Source organism: Artibeus jamaicensis, unplaced genomic scaffold, assembly GCF_021234435.1.
Source record: "Artibeus jamaicensis isolate MK-2021 breed Jamaican fruit bat unplaced genomic scaffold, CSHL_Jam_final contig_793, whole genome shotgun sequence".
NCBI lineage: Eukaryota > Metazoa > Chordata > Mammalia > Chiroptera > Phyllostomidae > Artibeus > Artibeus jamaicensis.
Genome location: NW_026521975.1, coordinates 12,102,200 through 12,125,384, shown reverse-complemented (window position 1 = coordinate 12,125,384; position 23,185 = coordinate 12,102,200). Strand labels below are relative to the sequence as shown.

Here is a 23,185-nt window from a genome sequence, read left to right as displayed (position 1 = left end):
CCTACAAAGGAGTTCCCATAAGTCTATCACCTGATTTCTCAGAAGAAACCTTACAGGCAATAAGGGGCTGGAAAGAAGTATTCCAAGTCATGAAGAGCAAGAATCTACAACCAAGATTACTTTATCCAGCAAAGCTATTATTTAGAATGGAAGGCAGGTAAAGTGCTTCCCAGATAAGGTCAAGTTAAAGGAGTTCATCATCACCAAGCCATTATTGTATGAATGTTAAAGGGACTTATCTAAGAAAAAAAGATTAAAAATATGAACAGTAAAATGACAACAAACTCAAAACTATCAACAAATGAACCTAAAAAAAAAAAAGAAAAACAATGAAAACAAAAACTAAGCAAACAGCAGAGGGACTTCCGCCAAGATGGAGGCGTAGGTGGTGATGCAGTGCTTCCTCACACAACCAAGTTTAGAGACAACTAAATATTAGCAACACAAAACACAGCCAGAACACAGAAAATTGAACTTTTCGGAAGTCTGATAACAACAAATTCTTCAGCCTGACCGGTAAGAGGAGTGAAACCAGCAGCTGGAGGAGCAGGGTTGCACAGGAAAACTCCATCAGACAGACTCAGGCATGCGGAATCCAGGCGCGGGGTTGGACCTGGTGGGCAACTCAGCGAGTGAGTGACCGCAGGGAAACAGCGAGGGAGCAGGGCTGTGGGTTGACTCTGGTCTCGCATCCGTGCGTGGATAGACAAGCAAGGGAGTGGGCGATTGGACGGGACGCAGCAGCCCCAGTGGCGAGCGGCAGCAGAGGGCGCCGCCATTTCTCCGCTCTGACCCCGCCCCCACATATAGCGTCATAACCCAGCGACCAAAGTGGCCCTGCCCCGGTGAACAACCTAAGGTTCTGCTCTTCACCCAGCTGCAAGAAACAGCAGAGGGGGCCGCCATTTCCCTGCTCTGACTACGCCCCCACATACAGCGTCACAACCCAGTGACCTGGGAGTCCAAGGCTCCCCTCCTCGTACTTAACGGGCGTGAACAGAACAAAGTGGCTCAAGAAGATCTCAAAGCCCCAGAGCCTATAAATCTAAGCGATGAAGAAATAGCAAAACTCTCAGACGCACAGTTCAAAACACTGGTGATCAGGATCCTCACAGAACTGGTTGATTATAGCCACAAATTAGATATACATATGAAGGCGAAACTAATTGAAATGAATGGAATCACACAGGAAATCAAGAGCGATGAAAAGGAAACTGGGTCTCAAATCAATGGAGTGGACCAGAAGAAAGCAAATAATGGCCAAACAGAAAAGAGTGAAGAAGCAAGAATTCAAAAAAAAATGAGGAGTCTTAGGAACCTCCAGGACATCTTTAAACGTTCCAACATCCGAATTATAGGGGTACCAGAAGGGGGAAAGGCACAGCCACCAGTGGAAAACTTATTTGAACAAATAATAAAGGAGAATTTCCCCAATCTGGCAAAAGAAATAGACTTCCAGGAAATCCAGGAAGCTCAGAGAGTCCCAAAGAAGTTGGACCCAAGAAGGAACACACCAAGGCACATCACCATTACATTAGCCAAAATTAAAATGAAGGAGAGAATCCTAGAAGCAGCAAGAGCTAAGGGGACAGTCACCTACAAAGGAGTTCCCATCAGACTGTCAGCAGTTTCTCAAAAGACACCTTACAGGCAAGAAGGGGCTGAAAAGAGGTATTCCAAGTCATGAAAACCAAAGACCTACAACCAAGATTGCTCTATCCAGCAAAACTTTCATTTAGAATGGAAGGACAGATAAAGTGCTTCTCAGATAAGATCAAATTCAAGGAGTTCATCATCACCAAGCCCTTATTATATGAAATGTTAAAGGGACTTATCTAAGAAAAAGAGGTTAAAAAAAGATGAACAGTGAAAGGACAACAAACTCAGTTATTAACAACCACACCTAGAACAAAAGCAAACTAAAAGGACAGCTAGATCAGGAGTGGAAACAGAAACAAAGATCTCAAGGAGGGTTAGCAACAGGGGAGTGGGAGGAGAAGGGGGGAGAAGGTACAGAAAATAAGTAGCATAGTCAGTAGATAGAAAATAGATGGGGGGGCAAGAATAGTATGGGAAATACAGAATCTAAAGAACTTGAGACACATGGTCATAAACTAAAGGGGGGGGTAATGGTGGGGATGGGAGGGTAGAGTGGAGGGGAATGAAGGGGGGAATAAAACACCTATAATGGCATAATCAATCAAAATAAATAAATAATTAAAAAAAAACTAAGCAAACAACTAGAATGGGAAAAGAATCAGAGAAATGGACATCACATGGAGGGTTTTCAGTGGGGAGGGGGAAGGGAAGAATAGGAGAGAAAAGGTACAGGGAAGAAGAAGCATAATTGGTAGGCATTAAATAGATGGGAAGAGATAAAAAATGGTATAGGGAACAGAAATCAAAGAACTTATATGTACAACCCATGGACATGAACAGGGTGGGGGATGCTGGAGGGTTAGGGGGTGCAGGGTGGAGGGGGGATAAAGGGGAGGACTGGGAAAACAATAGAATATAATTTAAAAAATTTAAAAAGTAAATAATAAAATAAAAATTTAAATAACCGTTTATTGTTGCCCTCGGAACAAGTAGTCTGGTCTGGTTCTCCACACCTGCAAGTCTTGGAGTTGACATGGAGCTCTTCCGACCAGGTGTGCATTTCAGAGCCACTGCTGTTCCAGTGATTGGCCCTTTTGGATGTGGTGCTCCAGACCAGAATGCAGATTTCCATCCAAAATGGCAGTGGGACGACAGGTCTTTGAGTTTCTTACTGAGGAGAATCAGTGCCACAAAGGCTCTGGGGTGTGAGTCTGCTGTGCACTAGACAGCTCCAAGAGAGGAGGGTCCCCAGCTGCCTAATACCGAGGCATCAGCTGTTCTCTACTCACTAGGGAGGAGTGGTGGTAGCGATCCCGAGTGGCGAAGTCTGCGTTCTCTTGGGTGAGCTGGGTCATCTCCATGTCAACCCGAGCCAGGGATGGTGCCAAAATGATCTGCTCTTGGGGAGTCTGCAAGCTCCTTTGGTGAGAGAAACACAGAGGATGGTCAGAAGGAAAGAGCAAGACCTAAACAGTAAAGATGAGTCTTCTCTGGGACAGAAAAATTATTTGCAAAAACATCATTGTGCTTATTATTGAACCTGTATTTAAAAAACATAACTTTGAAAGCTTTATGTACAACAGTTGAAGAAAAAAGTATAAGAAGTATCAAATAAAATAAGGAAAGAAGGGAAATTTACCTTTCTTTAGCAGAAATATATGAAACTATACAAAATAAATATCCAAATAGTGTCATGTTGGGGCTCTACAGCGTTTCTTTGCCTTTTTGTCAAATGAGATAATGGAATGGAGAGGCCAAAAAAGTGAGAAGAGTAGAAAGAGAAACCTTCTCCTCGGTTCATGGAAAAGGAAGCTGAATAAGAAATGACCTCTAGAGCCAAGGTCGACATGACAAGCAGCTCCAAGGTAAACCACGAAGGCTTTGACACCAATTTTGCCTGAGTCAGGAACAAGTCCCAGTACGGACTGCACTGAAGTGTCTACATACAGTTGGAGTTGGTATACACCGGTAAAGAAATTTGTTAATAATACATGAGGAAAGTGCCAGAGGCAGAAAGGAATGGGGAAAGATCAGACTGGCACTCAGGTACCTACAGCAGCCGGACACTGTCACGGCTGTGCCTCGAACCAGCCCTGTGGCCCCCAAAAACTTCCCCACCTCCTGAGGCAAAGCCCTTGTCACGCCTTAGACAGGAACTGCTGCTTAGGGATTCTACTTGAAAAGAATCATCTACTTATGAGTAGGAATGTTCAGCTGTATAAATAAGGAATATATCTGATAGTTCTAAAACATTTTCAAAGGTAGAAATCTAATGTTTAAATCTTCAGAACTTAAGCAGAAAGTTTCAACTGACTGGCAAAAAGTGCTGCTACAGAAATTCAGATCACATGACTAAGGCCTTGCAGCCACTGATGAGAACGGATCTGAATGAGGGAGGTTGAGGTTTTCTGAGAAATGAATTGGCTTCCATGAAGATTGAATCTTCTAAAAGTAAGGTTGACAATTGATAAAAATGCCATACCAATGAACATGTAAGTGTTTTTTGCTAATGCATTTTTCATTAATGCTTTCTTTTTTTTAAGGTGAAACAATAGCATTCTTCTGAGTTCTGATAAATAATATACTTCACTTTCTAATCTAAAATGGTCTAAGAATTCTCTTCTGGGCAGTTGCTAGGACTTCAGTAAAGAACCCCTTCTCAGGGTCAGTCTAAATTTTACATAATTCTGGGAAGTGTAGGTATAAGAGAGGAAGTAGCCAAACTCCTTTGCCCAAACACCTCCACTATATTATTTTTCTTTGGTTTGAAGAGCATCTGGGTCTATAATTATTACAAAAAAAAAACCCTCTCAAAACTACAAAATAAAAACACACAGCTAACAATTTCTATTTTAGATACATTACCATTTCTTGGTCCTTTTATCCTCCTAAATAATTATCATAAAACATCCAGTAGCCATGGTGAGACCAGCAAGTTTGATGCTGAGGCTTAACTGAATCCTCCATCACCCACTTCATAGACCCACAGAGCTATGAATAGTGTGGGCTGGGTCCTATCCCAACCAAAGTATTGTCCTTTTCTAAGAATAATCTCCTCCTAATATATTCTTCTTTCTACACAGCACTACAGTGACCTGAAATTCTAGGAATTCAGAGGGCAGCATAAAGAGTAGTGACCTTGCATGGCCATGTGCAGGCTTTAAAACGGCAAGTGCCTAAAACTATTCCTGTAAATCAGATAGGGCCAAACACTCTTAACCAGTCATCACCTCCAGGTTCAGATCTGTAGGCGTCCTCTACACAGAAGCTATTTCCATTTATACTCCACTTTTCCTCGGGACTATGTGACAGGGAAAAGAGATTAGCGCAGAAGTGCTGTGACTTGGGTCACCCCACTTGGCGCCACAGAATGGAAGAGAGGCAGAGGGACGACCCTGCCCTCCTGTAGCCCCACACAGAGCATGTAGCCCAGCTTCCAGCAGATGACAGGGACACCCCCCCTCCCTCCCAGCATTTTCTCTGTTGGTTTCCATAGGCTCTGCTCCTATTTCTTCATCATCCCAGGCTCTAGCACCAAGGTTTCATTTCTTGTGCAATCTGGAACAAATTGGTAGTGCTTATAAAGACTTGTGTTAAAAAGGATTCTTAGAAGGGAGAAAGAAGGCATTACTGCTGAATAGATAAAGGGCTTCTGTTTTGTGAGACAGAGTTCTGGAGAGTCACAGGGGTGATGGTTGCACAACAATATACGTGTACTTAATGCCACTGAACTGGACACTGAAAAATGGTAAGATGATACATTTTATGTTTCATGTATTATATCACAATAAGAAACGGTGGGGAAAGGATTCTGGGACCAAAGGGAAAGGGTTTCATAATCCATTAGCAATGTCTGGACATGGAAGGTGAAGATATTTGCAAGTACAACCCAGACATTCAGAGCTTCAAAAACAAAATAAAAATGAAGCCAAATAAACCCTCGGTTGGGTTCTGCCTGGATTTTTGGAGCCTGCAGCTTTGGCTCTTCACTGATAATTGAGGGAGAAGGGAAGTAATTTCCCAGGGTCCCAAGGCCTCCAAAGGTGGGGAATCACTGTCTCCAGAAAAGTGGAGAAGGAGGAAGGATATTAGGGTGCCCATGAAATCTTACCTTCTCTATGAGGCCTTCTCCTGTTTCTCAGGGAAGTCTGTGCTTCCGTTTCCCTGTGTATTTGAACATGGAGGTACCACAGAAGCCCTCTGGAATCTCTATTCTACCTATTTCTTACTTGGCATCTTCACTTTCACCAACACAGTCATATCAACCATCTCTGACTTGAGATGGAAGAACAGGAGTACTTTGGACCCTAATCTTCTGTGTGATGACATATTGATGCTGGTGTGTCTTAGACTGAACTCACTAGGAGTAGCCCCCTTGACTTCTCACCCACCAATCAGATTCTAAATAAAGCCTCTGTTCAGGACTTCCGGCCAAGATGGAGGCATAGGTTGAAATACTGTACCTCCTCGCACAACCAAATTTATGAATAACAAAGATTTAGAAACAAAAACACAACCAAAACAGACAGAAAATTGAACTGTACCAAAGTCCAACAATGAACCATTCAGCCAGACCAGTAAGAAGGGTAGAGTCAATGGCGGGTGGAAAGGGGTCCCAGCAGAAAAAGGCAGTGGTTAGCGGACTGGGGGATGAAATGAGCAAACCCAGTAAGGCTCGCAAGGTGGCTGGCTAACAGTGGACACACATTTGCACCCAGATAAACCAGGCAAAAAAACGGGCAGTGGGACAGACTGCACAACCCAGGGCCCCAGTGATGGGAAATAAAGCCTAAAAGCACTGATTGTAAAAACTTTTGGGGATTGAGGTGCCAAGAGAGGCTCTCAGACTCACAGGAGAGTTTGTTGGAGAGACCCACAGGGTCCTGGAATGTACACAAGCCCACCCACCCGGGAACCAGCACCAGAAGAGTCTAGTTTGCTTGTGGGAAGTGGCAGAGGGGACCGAAATCTGAGAGAGAGCAGAACAAATGCCATTGCTCCCTCTCTGACCCCACCCCCAGTCACAACCTAGCAACTGGGTTTACCTGCACTGGTGAGCACCTAAGCCTCTGCCCCTCATACGTAACAGGCATGACCTGACCAAAACATTATGGCTCAAGCAGAAGAACAGCTCAAAGCCCCACAGCCAATACTTCTAAGCAACAAAGAGATAGCCAACCTATCAAATGCACAGTCAAAACACTGGTGATCAGGATGCTCACAGAATTGGGATTTTAGTCACAAGTTAGATGAAAAAATGAAGGCTACACTAAGTGAAATGAAGCTAAATGCACAGAGAACTAATAGTGATGGAAAAAAAACTGGGACTAAAACTAATGGAGCGGACCAGAAGAAATGAAGAAACAACCAAACAGAAAAGGATGAAGAAACAAGAATTCAGAAAAAATGAGGAGAGGCTTAGGAACCTCCAGGACATCTTGAAATGTTCCAACATTCGAATTATAGGGGTACCAGAAGGGGAAGAGGAAGAGCAACATGTGGAAAACTTATTAGAACAAATAACAAAGGAGAACTTCCTCAATCTGGCAAAGGCAAGAGACTTCCACTAAGTCCAGGAAGTTCAGAGAGTCCCAAAGAAGGTGGACCCAAGGAGGAACACATCAAGGCACATCATCATTACATTACACGAGATTAAAATGAAGGAGAGAATTCTAGAAGCAGCAAGAGATAAGGGGACAGTCACCTACAAAGGAGTTCCCATCAAACTGTCAGCGGATTTCTCAAAAGAGACCTTACAGGCAAGAAGGGGCTGGAAAGAAGTATTCCAAGTCATGAAATCCAAAGACCTACATTCCAGATTGCTCTATCCTGCAAAGCTTTCATTTAGAATGGAAGGACAGATAAAGTGCTTCTCAGATAAGGTCAAATTCAAGGAGTTCATCATCACCAAGCCCTTATTATATGAAATGTTAAAGGGACTTATCTAAGAAAAAGAAGTTTAAAAAAGATGAACAGTGAAAGGACAGCAACCTCACAGTTATTAACAACCACACCTAAAACAAAGCAATCTAAGAGGACAGCTAGATCAGGAGCAGAACTATAGAAATGGAGATCACATGGAGGGTTAGCAACAGGGGAGTGGGAGGAGAAGAAGGGGGGAGAAGGTATACAAAATAAGTAGCACAGAGGGTAGGTAGGAAACAGACAAGGGGGAGGGCAAGAATAATATGGGAAATGTAGAAGCTAAAGAACTGTGACACATGGACATGAACTATAGGGGGGATATGTGGGGGGGAGGGGATGTGCAGGGGGGAGGGGAATGAAGGCGGGGAAATGGGACAACTGTAATGGTATAATCAATAAAATATATTTAAATAAATAAATAAATAAATAAAGCCTCTGTTCATGATTCCCAAGGATAAGAAGGGAAGGGGACATGAGTCAGAGGATACTTCTAATGAGCTGAGTCTGGGGCCCGGGTGGTAGAGGGCAGTGAGTAGCAAACTCTGAATCTCCTTGAGGTCCTCAACTGTCAGGTCCCCACACTACAATTCACCCAAACAAAGCAAGGAATGGCACATGCTTAGCACCTCCCAGAACCAAAGGACACTCATCCGCCCTGGTCCTGGCTCTCAGTTAGCACTGACCTGCAGGAGGGGATCAGAAGAGATCTCATCCATCTGAAAAAGCTGAAGTTGGAGGCTGACCCTACAGGGAGGACATGTACATAAATATTGATGAAGGCTCTAGGTATGCATCTAAAACCCTAGTTTTAATAGAATGTGCATTCCCTGACACACACATAAAATTAACACATTTTTTCCCTTTTTAAGTCTAACCAAACCATATTCATGGAAATATTCCCTAACAGTAGCCTGCTAAGGACTTTGTAGCCATACGTAGTTTCCAAAAATTTATTTATAAATTCCAAATCCCAAGAAAGAAACAGAAAAAAAGTAGATAAGTTGTTTACTTCAGTCCTAGGAATTAAATTTTTTTAATAATATTTTTTCTTAGATTCAAAGTATATGTTAAATATGTCCTATATAATCCCCTACTAGACCATATGCCCTGTGAGAATAGGAAGCATGTCTTTTTCATCTTGTCTTACTCACAGTACAACACCCACTGGAACTGGCACTCAGAGTTTTCCACAGGTGTGAGTGAATCAAATAACTCAACATGTAGAAATGTTAGAGCCAAATTTTGAAGTGAGATTGTTGTTGACACAGACACACTGATTACAATAGGGCCAATCAACTTTAAAACAAAATGCCTCACCCCCTCTTCAGTATTGGTTTTTATAAAATCTCACAGAACAAATTATATGTATATATAACTTAATATATATAGTTTGATCCAGGTCAGAGCACATACATACAAGAAAGGAAACAAATGAATGCATAAATAAATGGAATAACAAATCAATGTTTCTCTCCCTCTCTTTCCTCTCACCCTTCTCTTTCTCTCTAAAATCAATAAATTTTTAAAACTTAAAAAAAAAAAAACCATTCTCACAGACACACCCACAAATAGTCTTTAATCTGGGGACCTGTGGCCCAGCCAAGTTGACACAAAAAGTCAACCATCACAGGGAGGTTTCACAGAGGAGGGGGGCTGTTGAAGGATCCTGAACTGAGAGACCTGGGTTTTCATCATAGGTCACCCCTGAGGGCCTTAGACTGGGCATGTCTTCTTTCTGGAATTTGCTCTTCCCTCTTCTACTCTGCCATCTTGACCAGAAGTCCTCCAAAGCATTATTCTTAATGGATATGTGACTAAGTGTATAAAGTGCATTTTTTTCAAAAGTATATAGCACATTATTCTAATTATGAAGAATTTTTTTCTTCAGTTTGCCTGGATTGTTATGCTTTATCTGATTTAGTTAGGACTTACAGCTTTATTTTCAACTGGGGCATCACAGAATTTTGCTAAAAATGGCTGGTGAATTTATTTTATTTTTTCTGTGTCAGTTAGTTCTTTCTCTTTTTGTTATCCTTTTTTGCTCAACCCCACCACCTCTCCAAACAATATGTTTTTAACAGCTTTATTACTGAGAAATAACTGACATACAATAAACAGAGTATTGACCATAATTTCTTACTTTGTATATATTCTTGATGCTCTGGCATTTGGGGCCTTGATCCTAGAGGTGCTAATTTCTAGAGATAGCAACAAACTCCCCTGTGAGCAAAACTTCGATATACAAACCAACCAAACCAGAGCCACACCCCCCACCATCTCCCTTGTCAAATTCTCCCACACTGAGTCAATACACCCCTCCCCTAAATCACACTAGGGCAAGATACCAGACAACTCAGAGCCCATTGAAATTATTCAAACTATCTAATCTTAAACTTGCTCAGCTATCTACCTGGCTCACCCACTCCTTGCCAATAAAAACCTAATAGAAACTCTGAGCCATGGTCTTCCCCTTTCCTCTCCCTCATGACCAACCCTGGTCCTCCCTCATGTGACCCCATTTGGCATGCATGCTGCACCTCCATTTCTAGGGATCTGTGAGTATAAACTCATTCCTCCATGACAATCATTGTGTCTGTGTGTCTTAAGATACCTGATTAAAACAACTTCAGAGTCCATTTCTAGAACAAACTACATGCATTTCAAGCGTACCATTTAGTAAGTATTGACACATGGAGTACACTGTGAAGCCATCGCCACGAGCAAGATCATGAACACATCTACCACCTACGAAGGTTTCCTCAAGCCATCCCGAACCCCATCTAAAAGCAACCACTGACCTGCTTTAATGATAGGCTAGTTTGCATTTTTAGTAACTTTATATTATATATATATAAAATAATACAGTATATACTTTTTGTCTGGTTTCTTTCACTCAGCATAGTTATATGAGATTCATCCAAGGCATTGCAGGTTCTTTTTATTACTGAGCCTTCCATTATATAGCTGTACTACAATTCATAGTCATCTATTGGTGGGCATTCACATGGTTTCCAGTTTTGGCGATTACAAATTAAGCTGCTGTGAGTATTCATGTAGGTGTTTTTGTATACTTTCAGTGCTCTTGGGTAAATACCTAGGAGTACACTGGCTCATTCATATAGCAGGTACAAATTTAACTTTTAATAAACTGCCAAACTGTCTTACAAAGTGTTGTATTGTTTTATTTCCACCAGCAATACACAGCAGTTCTAGTTGTTCTACATCCTTGCCAACACTTTGCATGATCAGTATTTTAAGTCTTAATCCCATCCACCTAACCATGTTGAACACCTTTTCATTTGCTTATTTGCCATCCATACATACTCTTTGGTGAAATCTGTTTAAAACTTTTGCCCATTTTTTAAATCTTTTTGTTTGTCTTCTTATTCAGTTTTGAGAGTTTTTATATATTCTAGATACAAGTCATTTCTTAGATATATAATTTGCTAACATTTTCTCACAGCCTATGGCTTGCCTTTGCATTCTTTTACCTGTGTTTGGAGGATGGGAGCCCTTAATTTCAGGAAGCCCAATTTAGCAACTTTTTTCCTGCTTTTGGTGTTGTATCTAAACCTTTGCCTTTCATTCAGATTCACAAAGGTATTTTTTTCCTTTACTTTCTTTTAAAATTTTTATAGTTTTATGTTTTATATTAAGTTCTAGGATTTATTTTGAGTTATTTTTACATTGTAAGATATGTAGATTAAATTTACTTTTTGCGTATGGTTATCTGATTGTTCTAGCACTGTTTTCTAAAGAGATTTTTTTTCCTTCGCTGAATTGCTTTTGCACCTTTTTTGAAAATCAACTGACCATATACATATGGATGAATTTCTGGCCTTCCTACTCTGTCCATTGACTTATTTGTCTATCTTCATTTCAATACTATGCTTTATAATTACCTTAGCTTTTATTACCTTAGCTTTATAATCCTTACCTTAGCCATTTTATAAAGCTATTACCTTAGCTTTATAATCAGTCTTGAAATTAGGTAGTGTAAGTCCTCCAACTTTGTTCTTCTTTTACAAAGTTGGTGGGGCTATCCTAGGTCCTCTGCATTTCCATATATATATTTTAGAGTCTGCTTGTCAATGTCCATAAAAACAAGCAACAGATTTTGATTAGGATTGTGTCAAATCGATAGAACAGTTTGGGAAGAAATGATGTCTTAAGAATATTGAATCTTCGAATTCATAAACATAGTACATCTCTTCACTTATTTCTTTAATTTCCTCTTAGAAATGTTTTGATTTCCCTCCTTTTTAAAAATATTTTATATTTATCTTTAGAGGGGAAGGGAAGGGGAGAGGGAGAGAAATATCAGTGTATGGTTGCCTCTTGTGCATCCCCTGCTGGGAACTGGCCTGCAACCCAGTCATATGCCCTGACTGGGAATAGAACTGCGATTCTTTGGTTCACAGGCCTGTACTCCATTCACTGAGCTACACTAGCCAGGGCTTAATTTTCCTCCTTTAGTCTGTAAATATGGTGATTTACATGGAATAATTCAGAATGTTAAACCAACCTTGAATTCCTGGGATAAACCTACTTGGTTTTGATGTATTATTCTTTTTATATTTTCTATTCAATTTGGCAAAACTTTGTTATGAATTTTTGTATCTATGTTTATGAGAGATGTTAGTGTGTAGATTTCCAAAGAGTTTGTATAGAATTTATATTCTTTCTCCCTTTAAGTGTTTGGTAGATTTCATTGGTGAAGCCATCAGGGCCTACAGTTTTCTTCATGGGAAAGTTTTAATAACAAGTATAATTTAAAAAATATATCTTATTTATTTACTTAGAGAGAGAGGAAGAGAGAGAGAGAAACACCAATGTATGGTTGCTCCTCATGTGTCCCCAGCTGGGGACCTGGCCTGCAACCCAGGCATGTGCCCTGACTGGGAATTAAACCAGCAATCCTCTGGTTCACAGGCCTGCACTCAATCCACTGAGCCACACCAGCCAGCGCACGAGTGTAATTTCCTTAACAGAACTTAAATAGCCCTATCTTTCTTCTAGAGTGAACTTTAGTAGTTTGTATCTTTCAAGGAATTTGTCCAAGTTATCTAATTTATTGACATAAAGTTGTTTAAAATACTTCTTTATTTCCCTTTTAATATCGGTACACTCTCTAGCAATGTCATCTCCCTCACTCTTGACATTGGTCATTGTCACCTTCTCTCCTTCCCTTCTGATCAGTCTGGCTAAAGGTTTGTCAATTTTATTGATCTCACATAACCAGCTTCTTGTTTCATTGCCATTTTCTACTTTTTTCTGGTTTTATATATTACTGATTTCTATTTTGATCTTCATTGTTTCAATGTTTCTCTTATTTGGATTTAATTTCCTTTTCTTTCTCAAGTTTCTTACATTGGAAGTTGGGGGTCATTGATTTGGGGCATTTTTTCTTTTCTAATATATACATTTGATGCTATAAACTACCTTATAAGTACCTAGTTAGCTGCATCCTATAATTTTTATGTTATATTTTCATTTTTATTCAGTTTGTAATACTTTGAAATTTTACTTTGTATTTCTTCTTTGAGCCATGAGTTATCTAGTTTCTTTAGTTAATTTAGCATTGTTTAGTGTTCTTAGTCATTTAGTGCTATTTAGTGTTCTTTTGTTTGTAAATATTTGGGGGTTTTCCAGATATCTTTCTGTTATTTATTTCTAATTTACTTCCCCTTTGGTCAAAGAACATACTTTGTTCTTGAATTGACTTGAATACATTTAAGTAGACATATTGAGACTTTTTATGTTCTCAAGTGAATTTAAAATGAACATATATTCTGCTGTTGTTAGGTGGAATGTTGTATACATCTTTGTTTATCCAGGTTTGTTGATAATATTATTCAAGTCTTCTAAAGTCTTACTGATTTTATGCCTATTTGTTTTATCATTATTGAGTGAGAGGTGTTGACATCACTGACTACAATCACGAACTTTTCTATTTCTTGTTACAGTTATACTTGGTTTTGCTTCATGTATTTCAAAGCTGTTTTTATGTATATAAATGTTAAGGGTTGTTACATCTTCCTGGTAATTTTTAAAATCTTTATGAACTAACCCTCTTCATCCCTAGTAATATAATATTTTTTTCTCTAAAACCCACTTTGCCTGCTTTAATGCTGTCAGTCCAGCTCTGTTTTGACTCATGTTACGTCTTTTCCCATCCTTTCACTTTCAATTTATTTTGTGTCTTTATATTTAAAGTAGGTTTTCTACAGGTAGAAAATAGTTGTACCATTCTTTTTTGTTCAATCTGACAAACTCAATGTTTCAACCACCATTGGGAGTGTTAGACTATTTACTTTTAGTGTGATTATTGATATGGCTAAGTTTACACAAATTGCTTTGTTATCTGCTTTTTGTTTGCTCCATTTGCCCTTTATTATCTTTCCCTCTTATTCTGCTTTATTTTGATTTGAGCATTTTTAAATTTAATTTTACCTCCTTTATTGGTTCACTAGCTATAACTTTCTGTTTTTAATCTTCACCTGAGGACATGCTTATTGATTTTAGAGAGGGAGGAAGGAAGAGAGAGTGAGAGAGGGAGAGAAACATGGGTTGGTGGCCTCACACATGCCCCAGACCTGAGGTCAAACCTGCAACCTAGGCATGTGCCCCGACTTGGAATCAAACTTGCGACCTTTTGATTTATGAGACAATGCCCAACCAGCTGAGCCACACCAGCTAGGGCAACTCTTTGCTATTTTTAATAGTTGCTTTAGAGTTTGTAGTACACATTCTTAACTTATCATAGTCTACCACTAAGTGATACAATAGTACTTCCCATAGAGTATCAGAAACGTAAAACAGTATATTTCCATTTCTTCCTTCCTGGCCCCTATACTATTGTTGTCATCCGCTTTACTACTACATGTTTTATAAATCTCACAAGTTATTTTTTAATTTGTTATCATTTATGTGCATATCATATTTTTCCTCCTAGACTATAAGCTACTTGAAAATAGGATTCATATCTGAACCAGTGTTGACATTTAATATGTGCTGAAAACATATTTCTTCAATAGGTGCTAAAAGAGGAGGGAGGTGGTAGCGAAATGGCTCTGCTGCTCACCAAGATGAAGCCCTGGACTGGTCCGACCAATGTAGAAATACACAACCACAGCAACGCACATGTTAACCAAGGTATAGACCCACTGGATCACAAACATGATGACAAGGGACCCAACAGCCTGTGGAAACAGAGTAGGAAAGGCAAGTCACCTAATGGTTTATCACATGGTGAGCAAACCACAAAACTCGTGCCTTAAGAAACAGTAGTTCCTCTCATCAACCACTGATCACTATAAAAGTCTGCTTAATTGGAGTTCACTCATAATTCAAGAAACCTCACTTAACCAGATACTTGAGAAGATACCCTCTGGAAGTACCCTCTAATCAAAACTATCAATAAGTATATAGATATTCTACCATAGCTCCTTGTCCTACTCCTCCCTAGAAGAAACAAAGTGAAATGATTCTAATTTGGTATACCTAGAAATTTAGTAACCCGGAGGTTATCAGAGATGATCAATTATTTTACAAGTAAACCACTGACGTAAGTGATGCACTAAATGTAGTTTTGCCCTATGTAGTCTCATCTAAATTCTAATGTGACAGGGAGTTAAATCACATTGCTCCTGGTTAATTAAGACCCTCCTCTTCCTCCCCACAGCCCCAACCCTGAGGTCACACATATCTCCACCTGAATTATGTCTCACAGACAACTGAGATAAAAATGAAGCTACTCACCCCCAGCAGGGAGACCCAAGGATTGCACATGCGAGCATACACAGAAGTAGGTCTTCTCCGAATGTCTTGTTCCTGGAGCCTATGCTTCAGGAAGAAATCTAAAAAATAAATGAGCCAAACTCTTGGTTACCGATTTGTCATCAAATCCTCTTCTATTCTTATTAGCAAATACCTATAAGCTCTTCTCCAATTTTGTAACTCAGCCTAAAAGATAACTTCCACTTACTTCAACTATTAACTCCCTTGTGGTCTTAGACTACTCATTCTCCCACCCTCTGATGTAACAAGTTTACAATTTCTCCTCTCAAAGGAGAACTTTCATATTCTCTCATCACCAGATCTACTAACTCAGTTGCATCTTGAACCCTCTCCTCTCTGCCTTCCCTCCTTGTACAGTGGGTGAACCTGGCTCCTGTGTAAGGCCCATCCTTCCATTCGTGCCTCGCTCAGGGATTTTGCTTTTACATCATTGATTTTTCCATCCTATACTGAATCATTCCCATGAAATATGTATATTTTATGCTGCAATTTCTCCCGCCTAAACAAATACCTTCTGGTCAACTCCTATTTCTTTTCCTTTCATATAGCAAAACTCCTCAAAAGAATAGCTTATACATTCTTATTCTTTTTTTCTTAATCCTTTGGGAATTATTTTTTAAATTTTTTTCTTTTAACCTTTTAAAATTATTGTTCAAGTACAGTTGTCTCCATTTCCCCCCACCATTTCCCCCACTCCCCCACCCCAGTTATCCCCACTTCCCACCCTTGATCCTACCCTGCTTTGGTTTTGTCCACGTGTCCTTCATAGATGTGCCTGAAAACCCTCCTCCCCTTTTCCCCCATTATCCCCTTCTACCTCCCCTCTGGTTACTGTAAGTTTGTTCTTAATTTCAATGTCTCTGGTTATATTTTGATTGCCTGTTTTGTTGATTAGATTCCACTTGTAGGTGAGATCATATGGTATTTGCCTTTCACCTCCTGGCTTATTTCACTTAGCATATTGCTCTCCAGTTCCATCCATGCTGTTGCAAAGGGTAGGCGCTCCTTATTTCTTTGTGTTGTGCAGTATTCTATCATGTAAATGTACCATAGTTTTTTTATCCACTCATTTACTGATGGGTACTTAGGTTGCTTCTAGCACTTGGCTATTGTAAATTGTGCTGCTATGAACATTGGGGTGCATAGGTTCTTCTGGATTGGTGTTTCAGGGTTCCTCAAGTATATTCCCAGCAGTGGAACTGCCAGGTCAAAAAGCAATTCCATTTTTAGTTTTCTGAGGAAATTCCATGCTGTTTTCCACAATGGCTGCACCAGTCTGCATTTCTACCAACAGTGCACTACGGTTCCCTTTTCTCCACATCTTCTCCAACACTTGTTATTTGTTGATTTGTTTATGATGGCTATGAATAGCCTATACATTCTTTACCCACCGTTATTTCCTCAACCCACTCATACATAAGATTGTAGCATTCCACAAAACTGTTCTTCCTAAAGTTGCTAATGACTCGATCTTTTCAAATTCAATGGTCAACTCCAAGTCCTCATCCTACTCCACTTTTCCAACAGCATCTAACACATGTGATCACTTCCTGCTTATTGAAACACTTTCTTCTCTTGGTTCCTAGGATGCCTCACTCTCCCAGTTTTCCTCCTGTTCCACTGCCATTTCTTCTCAGCCTCTGTTGCTGGCTCACCTCCTCCTTCCAACCCCAAATATTGTACAATCCAACATTCATTCAGTCCTCAGCATTCTTTCCCCCCCCAAATATATATTCATTCCCAGGAGATCTCATCTTGTCCCATGGCTTTAAATACTATCCATATAAAGATGATCCAATTTTATGTCATCCTTGAATTGAAAATTTGAATATCTAGTTTTCTTCCTAATACCTCCCCTTACATGACTAACAAGCACCTCAAACCTTAACATGGCTGAAGCAGAAATGTATTCTTCCCAAGTCTTTGTCTTCCAAATAAACAACAATGGCATTCACTCTGATATCTAAGACTCATTCTTGACTTCTCTTTTCCTCACACCTACCTCTATTCCATTAGTACATACTGTTGATTTTACCATCAAAATATGTTCATAATATGACCACTCCTTGCCACAGGCATTGCTCCCACCCTAGCCCAAGCCACTTTTGTATGATTTACTGCAGTGAGCTCCTGTGGTAGGGACTGTGGCAGTTAGTGTGGCCATGTGACCAAATGCTCACCAATAAAATGTCAACAGAACTGATGAGTGCCATTTTTGCACAAGATCTTTGGGAGAGAAGGTGTGCCCCTTCTCCATGCCTGAAATCTGCACATGGTAAGTCAGTCTTGACTGTGCACATGACAAGGTCCTAGGTAGGGGATGTAGGGAGCCTGGGTCCCTGAATCAGTGCATGGAGGAGAGCCTCCCACTTATTTGGAACACCCTTCCTGGACTATTAGTGCAAGTGAGAAATCAGTTTCCATTGTATTTGAGCCACTCCATATTTGGTTATATCTTATAGCAGTTTAGCCTACCTTAATTAATATACCTCTAAATAGGCTTTGGCTCCTTTTCTTACCATTATATAATACATTCTTCACAAAGCCAGTGATCATCTTAAAGCCTGAATCTGATTATACTGCAGCTGTAGCTAGAACCTCTCTCAGCTTTCTATCACAGTCCTGGCCCAACATAGCACTGACTTCCATTTTCCTCATGGTATTCATCTCCCACCTCTCTCCCCTGGCACACTCCAATCCCATCACTGCTGGACCACTGCTCTTCTTGGAATCTGCCAATCTAGTTCTCACCTGTACCTGTATACATGCCATTTCCTCTGCCTGAAACTCTTCTCCCACATCTCTTCACAGCTCACTACTTTATACAATTCAGTTCTCCATTAAAATATCCTATTCTCAGAGAGATCTCTTCTGAAAAACCCATCTGAAAGAGTACCCCCTCTTCACCCCAGTCTTTCTCTGTCCCATCACCCCTCTTTTTATTTATCATAATGTCAGTACCTGACATTACAGTGTATACTTGTTTGTTTTGTATGGTTAAATGAATAAGCAAACCACTCTGGCCCCCAGAGAATTCTTCATACTCTCAACATATCTTCCTTCATCATGTGCTGCCAACTGTTATACTTACCTTTTATACCTCCACACCTGAGGGCAAGGACTGTCTTTTATATCTCTGAATGCAAAATCTAGACATTGAGAAGTTCATGTGTAGAAGTGCTCAAAAAAGTTTCCTTATTAATTGTGGATTAAAATAAACTCTGCAAAGTTTATGATTGATTTAAATTGATGGCCCCAGTACTTTTTTAAAAAGAAAGAATACTGCTATTATTGCATTAATTAAATTGTATACTTTTAAGATGCTCAACACATGATTCACTTTTTTAGTCATTGGCTTAGTAAAATAGTTGCTCCTTTGGTTATTTTTAAAATATATATTTTATTAATTATGCTATTAAAATCATCCTATCCACCCCTTTTATTCTCCTCTGCCCTGCACACCCTGTCCCACCCACATTACCCTTTAGTTCATATCCATGGGTCATACATGTAAGTTCTTTGGCTTCTACATTTCCTATACTATTCTTAACTTCCCCCTGTCTATTTTCTATGCTACTTATTCTCTGTACCTTTTTCCCCTCTCTCCCCATCCCACTCCCCCACTGATAACCCTCCATGTGATCTCCATTTCTGTGATCCTGTTTCTATTTCAGTTGTTTAGTTTGTTTTTGTTTCTTTGGTTTGGTTGTTAATAACTGTTTGTTGTCATTTTACTGTTCATATTTTTTATCTTCTTTTTGTTAGATAAGTCCTTTTAACATTTCATATAATAAGGGCTTGGTGATGATGAACTCCTTGAACTTGACTTTATCTGGGAAGCACTTTATCTGCCCTTCAATTCTATACGATAGCTTTGCTGGGTAGAGTAATCTTAAATGTAGGTTCTTGCCTTTCATGACTTGAAATACTTCTTTCTAGCCCCTTCTTGCCTGCAAGGTTTCTTTTCAGAAATCAGCTGACAGTCTTATGGGCACTTTTTTGTAGGTAACTGTCTCCTTTCATCTCGCTGCTTTCAAGATTCTCTTCTTATCTTTAATTTTAGGTAACATAATTATGATGTGCCTTGGTGTGTGCTTTCTTGGGACCAAATTCTTTGGGATGCTCTAAGCTTCCTGAACTTCCTCAAAGCCTATTCCCTTTGCCAGATTGGGGAAGTTCTTCATTATTTGTTCAAATAAGTTTTCAATTTCCTGCTCTTACTCTTCTTCTGGCACCCATATGATTCGGATGTTAGAACATTTAAAGATGTCCTGGAGGTTCCTAATCTTCTCCTCACTTTTTTGAATTCTTGTTTCTTCATTCTATTCTGGTTGAATGTTTATTTCTTCCTTCTGGTGCACACCATTGATTTGAGTCCCAGTTTCTTTCCAATCACTATTGGTTCCCTGTGCATTTTCCTTTATTTCACTTAGCATAGCCTTCATTTTTTCCTCTATTTTGCAACCATATTCAACCAATTCTGTGAGCATCTTGATTATCAGTGTTTTGAACTGTGCATCTGATAGGTTGTCTATCTCTTCATTGCTTGGTTGTATTTTTTCTGGAGCTCTGATCTGTTCTTTCATTTGAGCCATTTCATTTTTGGGGGGTTTCAGTGGGCCTGTTACGTAGTAGCGGGCAGAGCCTTAAGTGTTCACCAAGGCTGAGCAACTCATGTAACTATGTTGTGGTGCTGTATGTGGGGGAGGGGTGCAAGAGGGAATAGTGCTGCTTGCTCTGTTCTCTGCCAGTTTTCAGTTACTTCCCCCACTACTCACAATTCAAACTGGGCCATTCTGGTGCTAATTCCTGGGTGGGTGGGTTTGTGTATATTCTAGGACTCTGTGGGTCTCTCCAATGAACTCTCTTATGAGGCTGGGAGTTTCTCCTGCTGCCGCCTCAACCACTACAGTTGTTTTCAGTCAGAGGTTTGAGGTTTTATTTCCCTGTGCTGGAATCTTGGGTTGCATGGTCTGTCTCCCTCCCTGGTTGTTCCTCCCGGTTTATCTGCACGTGAATATGGGACCACCCTGTCAGCCAGCCAGCACATCGCCTGGTCTGCCAGCTGCTGCCTTGCCCGCCAGCAGCAGACTTGCCAGCCTCATTCCTCCAGCCATTGCCTCTTGGCCCAGCTGCCTGTCCCTGCCCCTTCTACAGATCTGGATGAATGTTTCTTCTTTCACTTCTTGGTCGTCGGATTTCCATACACCTCGATTTTCTATCAGTTCTGGTTGTTTTTTGTTTTTAAATTTGTTGTTGTCCTTCTTTTGGTCATTCGAGGAGGCACAGTGTGTCTAACTATGCCTCCATCTTGGCCAGAAGCCCTCCCCTTTGGTTATTAAGAAGGAACATTATTGGTTAAGAACTTAGATTTTTTGCCTCTCTGAGGTTTGCAAAATGTTAAGCTCACCCTTTCACACTTAATCTTGATCTTGCACAGTATCAATTATACTGTACCTAAGGGAATTGTGTGTGTATGTTTTCTAAGGAACTCAGGAGGAAGTAGTGAGGAAGGGGTGTGTCCTACAGGCAAGCACAATGCAGTTTTATCCATCAGAACATGAGAGAGAATTCATGCAATGATGCTCAATGACTTCAAACAGATTTGACAAAACAGGCAGATAACATGGTTTCAAAATCCTTCCAAGTAACTAAAGGAATTTTTTTCTCACGTGAGAATTTCATTGAAAGAAACAAACCTTGTAAACTATTGTTAGGAGGGGATGTTTTTCACATGGGTAAATTCTAGAGTAATGGTCAGAAAGGCAACTTTACTTTTCAAGTCTTAGTGGCAAAACAAAAGACCAAATAAACAAAACCATGCATCAGGCAGGATAAAAATATCAAATATTAAAAACATAATAAAAATAATAGTAGTATGTCTAACAAATTCAATACTCACAAACCCCTGCAGATATAAAAACTTTGAGCATGAAGGGTGAAAACAATTATGTTAATTTTAAAAATCATGAACTTAAGTAATTTTATAGAAACTACTGGAAAATATTAAACCATCTCTACAAATGCACTCCATATCTTTATCAGCATAATAAACACGCAGCTTCGGTTAGCATGTACAGACCAAGAATGCACACTGATGCAGTCCACAAAGGCTCATGTTTCAAGTCCATGCGGTCTTTTATCATGCTGACAGTGCAATTCTTGTAACCACTTTCCAAATGCTGTACATTTAAGTTACTTCTAACTTGATTATACAATTCTTCCAAATAAATTTCCTAAGCCAGGGAAATTACACAGGTTTATATTTCTTGTTACATCTTGAAAGATCATGCTCCAGGAAGAATGAACCAGAGGGGCTTTTGGCTATGGCATGTGAAAAGCTTGGCAAATTCTTTTCCATAAAAATTAAGTGTACAACTAGACAAAATAAACAAAAACAATCACTCAGGAATCCATAAATTTACCAAATGGAGACAACAAATTGAAAAGCGGGTTTTCACCCCTAAAACTGTTGGAGCTCAGGGTAAGCACAGTGACAGTCTGTGCCCTTCTCTCCTGGGCTTCTCCCATTCCTTCCCTAGTTCTTACTAGCATGGAGCTGGCCAGAAACCTATGAAAGTGTGGGTTAGCCTTTATAAGCTAAATGTGGTGTGTGCAGTAAGAAATTGAGCAGGGAATACTACGCAGCTTTGCTAGCCAATATAGTAGACCCTTGTAGGGACAGCAGTGCACAAGCAGAAGTTTAATTGGGAGATCCTAGTAATGAGAGAGCCATAGAAGAACTATACCTCCCCTCATTTCCCTGGATGACTGGAATGCTATTGCCCTGCCTGGGAGAATCCAAGAGAGACTGGCAAAATGTAAGAGCTGTGGAAGACTGGAGAACTGGCTGCAACTTTGACTGTTTTCCCAACCCACAGACAGATCCACTGTGAGAGGGTGGAAGCCTTATGAGCCATGTAGACACAGGGGGAACCCCTAGGAATTCAGTCTTAAAATTTAAAATAAGAATAAATAAAAACTGCCCTGGCTGTTGTGGCTCAGTGGATTGAATGCCAGCCTGTGAACCCAAAGGTTTCTGGTTGGATTCCCAGTGAGGACACATGCCTGGGTTGAGGCCAGGTCCCCAGCTGGGGGCAAGTAAAAGGCAACCACACATTAATGTTTCTCTCCCTCTCTTTCTCCTTTGCTTTCCCTCTGTCTAAAAATAAAAATTTAAAAAAAGAATAAAGAAAAACTGAGTAAAGACATCAGCAGCTACACACCACAGGGGAGACAGATTCCATAATTCAAATACAGGCAGTTTGCTAAAACAAACCAACAAAAACTCAAAAGTACACATCAGAGTCAGGAGTTGCCACACATGTTATCTAAATTATCCAGTTTTCAACCAAAAATTATAAGACATGCAAAGAAATAGGAAACTGTGCCCATACAATCAAGAGAAAAAATGACTCTGAGTGGGGGGCCACATACTGGATTTAGCAAAGACTTCAAAGCACCTAGTATAATATATATGCTCAAGGAATTCAATAAAAACACAATGTCAGTGACTTATGGAAAAATGATGGCAATGACTTTCCAGTAAAGGGGTATCAATAGAGACATATAAACCATGGAAAAAGAACCAGATGAAAATTCTATAGCTAAAAAGCACAATAACAGCATGAAGAATTTACTAGATGGGTTGAACAGCAAATCTGATATGGCAGAAGACAGAATCAGCGAAACTTAAAGTAGATCAATAGAAATGATTCAAACCGTAAGACAGACAGGAATAGGTGGGAGAAAACGAAACTGAGCCTCAGAGACCTGGGAAACAATGTCAAGTGAACCAGCTAATGGGTACTAGTAGTCCCATAGGGGATGGGAAAGAGTAGAAGGGGCAGAAAAATATTTA

At 40.0% G+C, this 23,185-nt stretch overlaps 1 protein-coding gene across 1 annotated transcript in view; it reads right to left on the bottom strand.

The window, feature by feature from the left end:
- Positions 1-2,573: 2,573 nt before the first annotated feature.
- Positions 2,574-23,185, bottom strand: part of SLC12A8 (solute carrier family 12 member 8) — a 157,154-nt gene continuing 136,542 nt past the window's right edge. Inside the window, exons 10-13 of the mRNA XM_037132450.2 lie at positions 15,286-15,383; positions 14,609-14,726; positions 8,208-8,268; positions 2,574-3,018 (exon numbers count right to left, since the gene is read on the bottom strand). Of these exons, the coding sequence (XP_036988345.2) occupies positions 2,856-3,018; positions 8,208-8,268; positions 14,609-14,726; positions 15,286-15,383 (440 nt within the window). The 3' untranslated portion in view covers positions 2,574-2,855. The remainder of the gene's footprint in view (positions 3,019-8,207; positions 8,269-14,608; positions 14,727-15,285; positions 15,384-23,185) is intronic.